General features: G+C 35.3%; 1 protein-coding gene across 2 annotated transcripts in view; it reads left to right on the forward strand.

Moving 5' to 3' along the window:
* The window catches only part of CNTLN (centlein), a 307,277-nt gene that overhangs the window by 193,055 nt on the left and 100,535 nt on the right, over positions 1-13,687 (forward strand). For both annotated transcript variants that reach the window (XM_007098529.3, XM_042964431.1), the window contains exon 15: positions 4,416-4,951. In XM_007098529.3, coding sequence (XP_007098591.2) covers positions 4,416-4,951 — 536 coding nt within the window. The remainder of the gene's footprint in view (positions 1-4,415; positions 4,952-13,687) is intronic.

A 13,687-nucleotide genomic window follows, 5' to 3' on the forward strand; every position in this document is an offset into this window, starting at 1 on the left:
AGTAAAATGGTAACATGTTTATCATTTAATTTTAAACTTAAAAATATACATGACCCATCTCATTTTAGATAGAAATTTATGACCATATAATTTTGGATAGCACTCCCTGCTTTAATAGACCCACTTGTATAAACCCTGTAGTCACTTTACATCATGTCTGTAATTAATAATAAAATGTTCTTTAAATCTTAACATTGATCTTTACAATTTTATACTTAATTCATATTTTTGTATATAAACATATTATTATCAAGATCCATTAAGTTGGCTTGGTTGCATTTTAGCCTCTTTGTTATTGTTATAAAGGAAAATATTCTTTAAAAATTTGTTTTAGTGTTTATTTAGTTTTGAGAGAGAGAGACAGACAGACAGACAGAATGTGAGTGGGGGAGGGGCAGAGAGAGAAGGAGACACAGAATCTGAAGCAGGCTTCAAGCTCTGAGCTGTCAGCACAGAACCCGATGTGGGGCTCGAACTCACGAATGGTGAGATCGTGTCCTGAGCCAAAGTTGGATGCTTAATCAACTGAGCCACTCAGGAACCCCCAAAATTTTCTTTAAATGTTTTCATCCTATAACTGGTTTGTCATTTGCTACACTAGATACTTAGATAAAGCTGGAAATACACAAATATATAAACAGAAATATTAATGCTGCTACTTATATTTGTTTCATCTGTGACTTGACTTATAGGAAATCTAGGAATTTACAACAGTTGATGTGATCCCTTATACTTCTAACACTTGCCATATGTCAGGTAACAAAGGCTGTCATCTCAATACTGAGTAACACATATCAGGTTACCACAATAACATACAGAACAAGAAATGCTCACATTCATTTATCTTAAGGTAAATATATAATTGAAATTACACATTATCAACTGGAATGTCATATAGTTTGAATAGCTTCTTTGTTTCAGAACAATATTTTTGTTTGCTGGGGTTTGTATAATTTAATCTGGCTATATAATACTGTGCTACTATCTACCACTATCTTAGGGTAGGAACCCTGAGGAAATCTGTTATTTCTTTCCACCTATGGCTACTACCATAGTGGATCCAGAAATCCATTTTAAGTCTTTAAAACCCAACAGGAATTATTTGCATTGGACCATACTAATTTGCCACTTTTTTTTTTATATTAACCTAATGTAATTGTATGAGTCATGATTTAACCATTTTTAGTTGGGTTTCCTTATTTTAAAAGGATGTATTGTAAACTCATTCAAAATAGGATTAAAAGATAGTAACAACTTGAAAACGGTATTTACTTACATAGTAGAAATGAAACATATAAGATGATTTTTTAATAATATATTAATATTTCACACTATTATGGTATGAGTTGAGTCCCCCGACCAATGTTATCCTGTCAAAGTCCTAATCACCAGCATCTAAGCATGTGACTATATTTGGAAATGAGGTGTCTTCAAAGAGTCAGTTAAGTTAAAATGATTATTAGGGTTTAAGCTACCCAATATGGTATTTTTTTATGGCAGCCCTAGCAAAGTATTATAGACACTTTACAAAGTCAAGTGTTTTATTTCAGTTTTGAAAGGAACTACCTTTCTGGTAAATTATTTAAACGATCAGTACTGGAGGAAAAGTATGCACTTGAGCTGATTTACAGAAAAATCAAATACCTTTAACAAATCCCTAGGCTTTCATTTTCAAATATATATTGAAATTTTCTTTTCTATTTCTGGAGGCTTAACATCAGGTTAACAACAATTTTAAGAGTGTACTTTGAACAACACTTTAATATGTGCTATGGACTATGGGAAGTAGTGTCTCTGTTTTGTTATTTGTCCTCCATTTTAAACTTAAATGAGCTTAATTTTGACCAGTTCTTATGAGTAAACATAGATTCACTTTAGGCAGTTAACATACTTAAACATTTTAAATGTAACAGACTTTAAACAGACATTTTTCCAGTGTTATATAAAATTTTCATGAGTTGTACCTAACATAAATGGATTTTAGTCAAAAGAAAAAGATAATGCTAATTTCCAGAATTGAAATCTCATACTTAAGGTGTTTGTTACATTTGTTCATAACATATTTTAATCAAAAGTACAAAGTTGATTTAATTTGATCTAATTCAGCAATATTTAATGCAAGTAATTATATTTCAGCTCAAGTAATTTTATTAAGTAGCTGTTATGATTAATAATAATAATAGAGACAATAATGAGGTGGTAATGGTGATGATAAACTGTTTAGAACTCACTGTCTATGAGGAATTGTGGTGTATGATCATGTTCAATACTTATAATCTACAAGACAGATGTTACTAATCCCATTTCACAGATAAGGAAACTTTAAAATAGGTTAAATATTTTACCAGGTTAAAGTAACCTGAGCTGGAAGTAAGATATAGCACAGAAAATATTCAATATCCCCAAGACCATACTGTTTCTTAATATTTTTGTATCACTACTGTCAAAATCAATTTTTTTAAAAACAGTATAATTGCTTACTTCCACAAAATAGATTTTAAAAAATACAGTTTATTCTATTTACTCCACCATGGAATTAACCTGTTGAAATATTTTAAAATATATATATGAAAAGTATACTATTGTTTGCAGTGATTAAAACCACTAAGAAACTGAAGAGGTTGTAAAAAGGTGATATTCCCTATCTGGTAGTAGTGTTTACTAAATGGAGAATAAAATTTGGCATACAATGATTTTGAAAAAGTAAATGATTTTTAACCAGAGTTCATGTGTTCTTGAACACTGTATTTTTTGTCACTTTATCCAGCTCTTCAGTGAAGTATTTGCATTGAAAAGGAACAATAGAATTTCTCTTGCATATATGCACAGAGGTCTGCAATAGTCTGATACAAGCTCTTTCATATACCTCTACTCCAGGTCAAGAGTAAGCCCTATAAAGACATAGATCTAACAGTAAGGGAATGTATCATATTACAGAAAAGCAAATTTAAATTAGATGAGATTCTTAATATTGTGTTGGGAAATATCCATGTCCTGGGACAGGATAACTAATCAGTAAAATCTGTTGAATTAAATGAAGAAGGTCGACCTCACAAGAAAATAGGGGGTGTAGAAGTACAGGTAAATCAGAAATGACTGAAAGTAATGTTTAGGAAACAGCTTACATCTTCACCACCTTAACTAAATCCAGTAAACTGGAAAGTGGTAAATATGTGCATATTTTCATCTTGCAGATTTCTGGAATATTTTATATCCTTGGTTTTCAATACATCAAATATGTTTTCACCTTTGAAGAATTGTTTTAAAAGTAAAAATGAGTCTATATAGTTTCCCAATCATTTAGATTTCTTGCTTGACTCCAGTCCTTTGTTCATTTCCCATGTGTATCTGGGCGACTCTTCTTCCCCACATAGCTTGTAGAATACTGTGAGGGGCGCAAAATCTTGAATTTGAATCCCAGTTCAAAGAATGTTTACCTCTCTGCATTATTTAAGTTTTCAGACCCTCTGTATCCTCTTCTGGGAAGATAATTGTTGGCTCTACTTACCTCACATGGTTTTGGGATGATCTAGAGAGATCATGTTTATGAAGCCATTCCGTAAACTGTACTTTACAAACAATAGTGACTATTTGTTTTTCAAGATTTAAGCTGAAATCAACTCTTTGAAAGTTTCATATTCATGGCTTAGAATTAATTGCTTTGTCCTTTTTGCCCAGACTTACGGCACTTAGATCCTGTCCTTAATCAGTTTTATTTACGCATGTGCCTTTCTTTCCAAATAGTTTTTGAAATCTCTTAAGGTCAGAAATTGTATGTTTTCATTTCTTTGTCCTACAACATGAACATTGTTTGTTGAAATAAATTAATGCAATATTGGAATAATTGTAATTTTAAGTTGTTAGACTTTTTTTGGTAAATGTTTCCTTATTGTATAAACTAAGGACCTCATGACTGCTAAAATTACATTTTTCTCACTTAGAATAAAGTAGACTTGGTAGATTATTTTTTTAACTAGGTAACCATTTTTTCATATGATTGTTAGATATTGAAGAAAATTGTTATTTTATTAATAAAGTTTCTCTATGTATCTATTTTTAGATTTTGTATAAATTGTTTTTTTCTCTGAAAATATTTTTTCACAATAATTAGACTACATAGCTAAAGTGCTTATCTCAGAAAACTGCAAAGTTTATTAGCATACTTAGTTCTGTGTCACTTTGTGTAGAATTTTAACTTCTTTTACCATCTGTCCTTTATTTAACAGATGTATTATTGCATTTTATAATGTATTTATCTACACCACCTTAGAATTATTTAGAAATTAAGTACTTTAGATTTATTTTGTCCTTGTGCTAAGTGTAATTTTATTTTCATAAGTTAGAAATGATAAAAAATATACAGCAGATTATGGTTTTTGGACTTTTAAAAGAATAAATTAAACTCTAATGTTTAGGTCATTGAATTGGAAAGTCGGCTAAAATCTTTTGAGAAAAGGTCAAGAAAATTAAAAGAAGGGAATAAAAAATTAATGAAAGAAAATGACTTCTTGCAATCACTCTTAAAGCAGCAACAGGAAGATGCAGAGGACAGGGAAAAAGAGCTAGAACAGCTACAAAGGGGGAGTAAAGAAGTAGAAAAAGATAAAGCTGGACTTCAAGTAAAAATCAGTGAGCTGGAGAGAGAAGTCACTTCCCTAAGGAGACAAGTGGCAGAAGCTAATGGTTTGAGAAATGAAAATGAAGAGCTGAAGAATTCAATGGAGAAACTGCAGCAATTAGCAGACAAAGCTAAATCTGAGATGGCCACCACGGAAGTGAGATCTGGACAATATGATTGTAAGACAACCACTACCAAGGTTAAATTTAAAGCCGCCAAGAAAAAGTGCCCTGTGGGCCGTTACCACACTGTTCTCAATCACTCCATCAAGGTTATGAGCAATGTGTTTGAGAACCTCAGCAAGGACGGCTGGGAGGATGTGAGTGAAAGCAGGTAAGGCTCTCATTAACTTAGCTCTGTGGTGGGGACACTGTGCATATGTAAAGCACCAGCAAATGGAGATTGAATTTCAACTACTGTCGATTTGGTATTCAGAAAAAATACTGTCAGATCCTTTGAAATATCTTGGGAGGTCTTGTTCTGAGCTTATTGACTGAAATTTGCATGCAAAATTAGCCACAACTGCATGAGTATTTGAATAGGTGCCAGGAAACCCAAAAGAAGGCAATGCTTGATTTCTTCCAGTGATGCTATTTTCATGCAGTCATGAGGCTTGAAATTGACAGTTTGGCAGGTTGATTTAATTTGCTGGCCCTTTGCATATTCACCACTGACAGCTAAGGATTCCCAGGCAAGCCTACTAAGTCGGTTTAGTTATCTTGTGACATGCCAACCTGGGAGGAGAAACATTTTTCCCCCTTAATTTAGTTAGATAAATTTTGAATGACCCATTTCAGCTTGTTACCAGATGTCTACAAGCTGTTTAACATCCTTTAAATTAAGAACCATCTTCACTAATTATTTCATGTATGTATTATGCAAAGTCATTGTACTAACTTTAATTGAATGGTGGTTAAAAATCAGTTCTTTAAAGTTAAAGCTCTATAAATTCCTGGTCCTAAGTTATATAACACCTAGTGAATAGCAACAGGAGAATACTAAAAATCTATAATATTTCTTTTCCTTACCCCTGGCTATACATTCGTATATGTACTTGAAGCACATCAGTAAAACCACAAAGGCAGGTGGATAGTAGAACACCTCTTTTTATATCTATGTAATAGGGAAGTTCAGTGTTGCCAGAGTTGCCAACAGACAAATAGAACTATTTTCATAATTCTGTCTTGTTTTATAGTGGCATGTCTTTCCTTTTATTTGTCTAAGTTTTTTTTTTTTTTTAATCCCCAAAAGACATGTGTTTCAGATTTGGGATGTCCCTGGATGGTGTAGGGGTGGAAGAGTTTTCCCTTCTTCCCTTCTAGGTTCTTTGGCTTTTCTCATAATGAAATTGATTTAAGAAAGATTAACAAGAGAAAAAGTATCAGAAGTTTAATAATATGCATACCTCCTGTATACATGGTAGAGGCCCAAGAAAACTGAGTAACTCCCCCCAAAACAGCCAAAACCATCACCTTCAATACCACCTTCAGCTAAAGACAAAAGAAGATGAGGTCAAAGTGTCAGTTATGGGAGGTTATCAGGAAAAGCATAATAAACAAGGGTAAGGTTCTTATGCAGAGTTAAGCCCTTGTCTTCTTCATTGGGAAGAATTTTTACAGATTTAGACTCATCCATCGCTTCCTGGTATAAGGAAGCCTACACACTTACAAATGGAGATTTTCCTTATGCATGCCAGTGTCTCTTAAAAAAGGGTAACTTCTACTTGATTCTCAGAACTTGTCCTATGTCTGTTGTTTCCTAAAAGTAATTCGTATGCCAAAGAGACATATTTGCGGGTGGCAAATTCTGTTCCCCTACTATCGCACCTTTGAAAATTCCCCGAGAAGTTTCACAGTCCAGAAGCTAAGCTGACAGATTGATTGCTTCATATCTCACAGAACCAGTGTCACAGTCCTGAGAATAGGTCAGTTTAGTTAAACAGTTGTGTCTTATTTCAGCAGGTGGGTCTTGCAGGTGGGCTCCCAAAGTTAGGCCTATTTTGTGTGAGAAATGAGGCATTTAAAAAGGCATTTCTATGGAAGTGAAATAAAAACAGAGGTTAATGATTGGAGCAGACTATAAAATCAATCTTGAATCCTGAAGGCAGCCAGTGGAGAGAAGACATTTCTAGAGGTAGGGGCTGAAGCATCTTTGCAGTTTGAATATCTCCAGTGATGTCATTGGTTGTTTAGGTAAACTTTCTGAGTGGCCCACACAGCAATAGGCATGAAGATTATCTAAACATGAGCTATTGTGGTGGTTTCTCTGAAGTGTATATGAAGTGATCTAGCTTCATTTTGCAGAGCTTTGTGGGGGGAAAAAGGCAGTTTTAGTTCTCAGTGATTAGTTTGATTCCAAGTGGAAACATTAGTTTGGAGAGTCATAGCCAGATATTTGAGGAAACCAGAAGAATTCAGGATTCCATCTAGTTTATAGGTAAACAACAAACCCTCAAGGTAATTAATCAGAACTAGAATCTAATATTCACAAAGGTGTGTTATTGAAACATAATTATTCTCTTTTAAATCACCTTGATTTCTACTAAAGACAGCCAAATTAAGATTAATTTGTTTGCAGAACAAACCTAGTTTCAATAAACTTGGCCTGATTATTTACATAAGTCCAACAAAGATAGTGGTTGACTGTATAGACTCTTCTTAAATCTGTTTTGCTGAAACTTTTCATAAGGAGTTTCAGACTGAACTTTTCCAAAGCTTCTCAAGGCCAAGATGCCAATCCAAGAATTTGCCACTGGAATTGCTTGCAATAGCAATAGATTGGGGTAAATTTCTCTCTTCTTGAAGTCCTTCAAATATCCTGAGGTTTCTTCACCTGCTGGGAAGTAACCATCCTTGCTTACCTGGTATGGCTGCCGGGAATCCTGTAAACAAGCTACCAGGATGTTTTTTCAAGAAGTTTTATTGACTCCATTAAGTCACCTTTCTTCCTTAAAGCTGTCTGGTCATAATCTGAGTCTATGCATACCTCTCTAAAATATGACATTCCAGTCAAAACTTTGGTAATATACTCATTGTTTCCAATTATGTCTTGTTACCAAGAGAACAGATTCTTATTGAATTTATGCCAAAAAAAAAAAAAAATAGATTGCCATGAAAATATAAGAATGTTCACTAAGAGTTTCCAAATTCTGGAGGGATCATTTAAGGAGAAAAAATGTTTCAATTGTTTACACAGGTCCATTTTACCAAATTGCTGTAAGTCCTTGCTAACTTAAGAGGAAAAGTTTTCTTAAATCTGGAAAAACACAACATTTAAAAAATTAGCAATAAAACAAAGTCACAAAACTTATAATCATCCTTACCAGTTCATTAAGTCCCATGTTACTAATTTTTGTTCTGCTTGAATCCAGTTTTCCCCTTACGTTCTGGAAACTCTTATCCAGTTTTATGATCTTAAAGGTATTAGAAACTTGTATTTTGGAATATTTTCCATGAGTCTCCTTGGAGATCAAGCATTTTCCAAACATTTTTGCAAAAGTTTCAGTGTAAAACAATAAGTCTGTAAATGACAAAGAGTTAAAAAAACGGCCATGGTTAAAGATCTGGTGAGAGTTCCTTACAATGCAGTTGACAGGAGGGGTGCCTGAGTGGCTCGTTCTTGTATGCCTCAGGCTCGGTTTCAGCTCACGTCATGATCTCATAGTTCATGGGATTGAGCCTCACGTTAGGCTCTGCGCTCACAGAGCAGAGCCTGCTTGGGACTGACTCTCTCTCCCCCTCTTTCTGCCCCTTCCCTGCTCACACTCTCTCAAATAAATAAACATTTTTTAAAAATGCAGTTAACAAGGAAATTTGGTTATTTCTGTGATATATAATATTTCAAGATAACAACTCGAATTATAAATGATAACATTATGTCAGGACAAATCAGATTTTTAGGAATTTCACGCAAATTCCAGTACACTTAAATTAATAACATATATCTACACAAATATAACCAAAAAAGTTTAGCATCACTTATTTTGATATGCCCCGATTCGAGAGACCCCCCCCCCCCCCCCGAAAACAAACCACCAGAGTCCAGAATCAGAGCCAAGCCGCAAGGGTCGTTTATTGCAGGTTCCAACCCGGTCCTCCGCGCACTGGTTGCCAGTGGCGCTAAGAGGCCCCGAGTAAGGATCTTACAGCTTCTTTTATAGCCCCGCACAAACAAGTTAGGGCCTTTTTTAGAGGTTACAGAGCTGTTGTTGGTTAACATTTAAATTTGAACACTCAGCAGAACTCGATTGGTTCCTGCCTTTATTTTAAACCATTCAGCAGAACTTGATTGGTTCCTGCCTTTATGTCAGACTACAACCGGGCACGCCCTGGCTGGTTTCGCAAACGGCGGGGGGGGGGGGGGGGGGGGGGGGGGGGGGGCAGAGGTGGGGGGGGCGGAGGGGGGGGTCTTTTCTTTGCGGTTGTGAGTACTGGTAATTTTTCTCTTAGCCTCTCAATTTGACAACACTTCCCATATAATTTAACATATCAAATCAGCCTAATTAGCTTAATACATTTTTTGAAATGTTCCAGGGACCTTCTGAAATATCTGAGTTTCTTCCAGGTCAGAAAGACTTCATTTAGAATTTGATTTGGGGAAGTTTGTCAAGAATATCAAAACGTTTTGGCCACTTGATCATGGGTCACTGTGAGATAATACTTAGTTATCTGTTTAAGGGACAAGACCAAAACTTCACAGGCAAATACAGAAGTTTACATAGTTCTCAGCAAAACTTCTTTCTTTGTATCAAGAGGACTAGGTTTATTTAAATAATCAAAAACCTGATCATAAAAATAACAAAGCACAGGGAATTATTTTGATAAAAACACAAAATCTTTGCCTTCAATGTAGATTAGTTTAAAAGGTAAAGAAGAACCTTTCACAGTCTCTTATGAAGAATACACAGATAGTCAAGAAAACGTTATCCTTTTACCATAGACAGAATCAATTGGTAAAATTGTAGCAGCTGCCTTTTGATATTAAAATGCACTCAATTAAATTAATTTTTATCTTAGCCAGTCCTGTCCATCCATAAAATTCCTTTCTAAAGATTCCTTTCCGCAGACTTTCTACAAGTTTCAGATTTTGTCTTGATTTTCCTCTTTTCCATTTTTAAATAACCAGTTTTATGTTGAGATATTCACTTTATTTTCATTCAACAAAATGCATTTCTATTCCTTTTTTTTTTTTTTTACTGGAAACATATATCTTACTTTTCTTGCATTTAGAGATGTTTTTCATATTATTTCTAACAGTTTTAGTTACATTTATTAATTAGAATTCCTAACCCTTAGAAACCTTAATTTCTAGTGAAAACTAAGGAAGCAATTGTGAACTGTGTGTTGCAACAGCATTCTTTAGATTGCCAAATTTATGAGTACATTCCATAATGTACAGTCTTTCAATATGCAACAAGACATGTTTACTAAGAGACCCAAATAGTTCTTTAATTCCTCTGTAACAACGAGAAGTAGATAGGCCCATGTTTAGTAATTATATTATCTTATTTGGAAATGATCTAGATATTCAGTGAATTTCTCTGAATTTAAGTTAGCAAAACTTTAAAGTTTCAACTTACCTAAGATATTTGGGGAACTGTTTTTAAGAACACATACTGTTAAATGTAATCTCTGTTAAAAAGTTTACCTAAAAACTCTTACCACTACTAATGTCTATCTTAATCACTGGCTTCCAATAATTATGTTTAGACTACCACTGAAAGCTTCATGAGACATTAGACACAGCCAGCCATCACCCTAAGTTATCCTTGCTGATAAATTTTGTAAGAGATACAACATGAAGTTATTTGACTAGTAAACCAAGGCAAAATAAAATTTGTATCTCTGCATTATATTCAATGTTGATAAATCTAAAGACATACCTATTTTAATGAAACCAACAAACTTAAACTAGTTTTTATTTACCAAAGATTATACCAAGTCATGTGAACTTGAGAAACATATGGGTCCATTTTTGTTAATTTCTGAGAATTCAATTTATATAAGTGTTTAATTTTCTTTATGTGAATTAAATAGAGCTATTTTTCAAGTTAATTTTGGTAATCTGGAGGCAGAAAAATATCGCAAATCTACAGCATACATATACGGACATACAGAGACCTTAAAATTTTAGACATGAGACAGGTATGAAAATGTAGAACTTACTATTAAAAGAACAGTAGAAATGAGTTAAATTTATCTGTTCAGATGGCTAAAGATTTTTTTTTGTTTTTACTAATATTTGTGGAGAAGACATTGATTTTTTATTTGCCTAAATTTCAAATGACCTTTTCCCCTTTTGTTCTTCTGTTAAGAATTACCTCCTTGAAGTTTGTAGAACATTTACATCTCAAAGGCACAGGGAAGGAATGCAAGCTCCTTTAAGAAGAACTTTGGTTTCCCAAGGCCAATGTTTACAAGCCTTTTCAAATAAATAGCAGAGGTTTTGGGAATGGTGAAAAGGATTGGTGGACTTTTAATTGTTTCTGGAACCTTACCTAAGGTCCTATAAAGACTAGATGTTTTAAAACAAAGACAGCTGTTTGAATTCCTCAAAGAATTGCTACAAGGTATCTAAGAACTGTCACACCCATCCAACTATGTTGAATGTTTTTCTTCCCCTCTGGGTATATTTAGTTTAGGAGAGAAGCCCTAAAAAAAAATTCCTGTCAAGCACGGAATATCAGCTTTATTCACAAATTCAGTCAGACTCATAGCTTCCCATCTAATTTCTATTTTTTTAATCTACCCACCAAATCACAGGAGGTAATCCATTTATGAAAACTTTTGTGGATCTAATATTCTGCTTTTTAAAAATTTTTTTTAATGTTTATTTTTCTGAGAGAAAGAGAGAGAGAGCACACGCAAGCAGGACTGGGAGGAGGGGCAGAGAGAGAGACACAGAATCCGAAGCAGGCTTCAGGCTCTGAGCTGTCAGCACAGAGCCTGACATGGGACTCAAGCTCACAAATCATGAGATCATGACCTGAGCTGAAGTCGGATGCTTAACCAACTGAACCACCCAGATGCCCCTAATATTCTGCTTTTTTAATCTTTCCACCAATCACAGGAAGTAACCCATTTACAACAACTTTTGAGGGTTCTCCCTTAGTTTAAGAAATTCTTTAACTATGGCTCTTAATTCAGCCTTTGACCAAGGAGTGGAAGATAGCTGAGGAGTATTGCCCCCAGTCGCAAGTGATTTTGTTTTAAAAGGTAACTGTTTAATAGTCTCTTCAGAGTGGAAAGGCAGTTCAGACAAAGAATTAGTGAAATGTGAGCATTCAGGTAAAGACTGATAGAGGGAAATAGTAGGAGTTATGTCAGCCTTAATGATTTTTGTTTTAGGTACCTCTTGGATCTTTAGTATTTCATTTGCCCAATTTTCCAAATATCCACCTCCCTTTTCTTTTTTGATGAGAAACTTATCCCCAATGTTTGCATTTTAAAGAATGGCTCTTAGGTCCTACAGAAGATGGGGGCAGAAAACTTCTATCACGAAGGCATAGAGAAAGTAAGTTTTCTCCAAGATGGAGTTTTTGGGACATACTTGCTTCTTATTAGAGGTCCAGGGTAATTTAAGTTTTTCCTTTTTCTTAAGTGCAGGACAATTCTGTTTCCAGAGTCCCAATACTACAAGCAGTTTGAGTTGAATAGGTGAGGTCTGAGGGTTGGTGACCGGTGAGCTTTCAGTTGCTGCCAGAGCCACATTTCTGGTTTTGTAGAAACTTGCAGAGAGGTGGGAAGATTTAAACAAGAGTCCCAGATAGCCAAAAGATATTCTAGAAGGCCAGGAACAGGGAATTGGAGATAAATGGGTGTGGAAGAACGTGGAATTTATATTAGATATTGTGACAAATAAGCCCACTGACCCAATCAAAGGAGGGACACAGATACTGGGAGCACAGTGAAGCAAGGCTTTAATCAAGGTTCTTGCAAGAGCGGGTGTCTGATGGACAAGCACACTTGGAAAGGCAATTTATCTCCTAGTGTGCAAGTCCCTCCCCTGATTCCTCATTGGCTGAGTGCTACAGAGATGATAGCCTTACCCTGACATTGCCTATGCCTGTGTAAGGCAAAAAGTAGTTTGATTGAAACAAATGTACATTCTTGAGGTGACACAGAGACTTCAGTTCTTTGGCGCATGCTCATGGCAAAGCCCGAGAAAAATAAGCCCATGAAATGGAGTGGGGAAGAACCAGGAAGTGAAGTGTCTAAGGGCTTGGGACTCAATTGTTGGTCGGGAGCGGGGGGGGGGGGGGGGGGGGGGGGGGGGGGGGGGGGGTTCATACATATTTCCAATAGGTTGTAAACCTTTTGTTAACTAGACAGCACAACTTTTATTTGGTATTTCTAAAAATGAATCATTCTCACAGATATGGACTCTAATTTTCGTTCTGAATATAATTTCTGTTCTTTCATATTGTCAAGGAAATCCTTAGGGCTAGCTGTTACACTTCTTTGTGTCCACTTTTTAATTTGGTCTTTCCATAGGTACCAATAAGACAATTGTTTAAGATAAGGGCTTTCTAAAAAAAAAAATTCGGGGCACCTGAGTGGCTCAGTTGGTTGAGCATCCGACTTCGGCTGAGGTCATGATCTCGCGGCCAGTGAGTTCGAGCCCTGCGTCGGGCTCTGTGCTGACAGCTCAGAGCCTGGAGCCTGTTTCAGATTCTGTGTCTCCCCCTCTCTCACCCTCCCCCATTCATACTCTGTCTCTCTGTCTCAAAAATAAATGAACGTTAAAAAAATTTTAAAAAAATTCAATTACAGAAGTTTTTCCAATTCAAAGGATCTCTCGTCTGGCCATTGACAGACTTAAAGACAGAATATTCTCACTGACATAAAGCCAAGCTCTAAAGACACAGTATAAGATGACAGAGACAAAAGAAAGCAATTATCAAGTCTGAGAGGAAAGGGATCAATAGAAAACAAGAGTACTCATAACAAATTTTTACCTAAGGACCAAATTTTACCAAAAAGCTCCACAAATATTGTCTCCTGCTAGTCTAAATTTAGATAAGGACTCTTACCATTCTCACTTCCATCAGACTCTACATGCAGAGATCCA

The sequence above is a fragment of the Panthera tigris genome, chromosome D4 (assembly GCF_018350195.1).
Source record: "Panthera tigris isolate Pti1 chromosome D4, P.tigris_Pti1_mat1.1, whole genome shotgun sequence".
NCBI classification, from domain to species: Eukaryota; Metazoa; Chordata; class Mammalia; order Carnivora; family Felidae; genus Panthera; species Panthera tigris.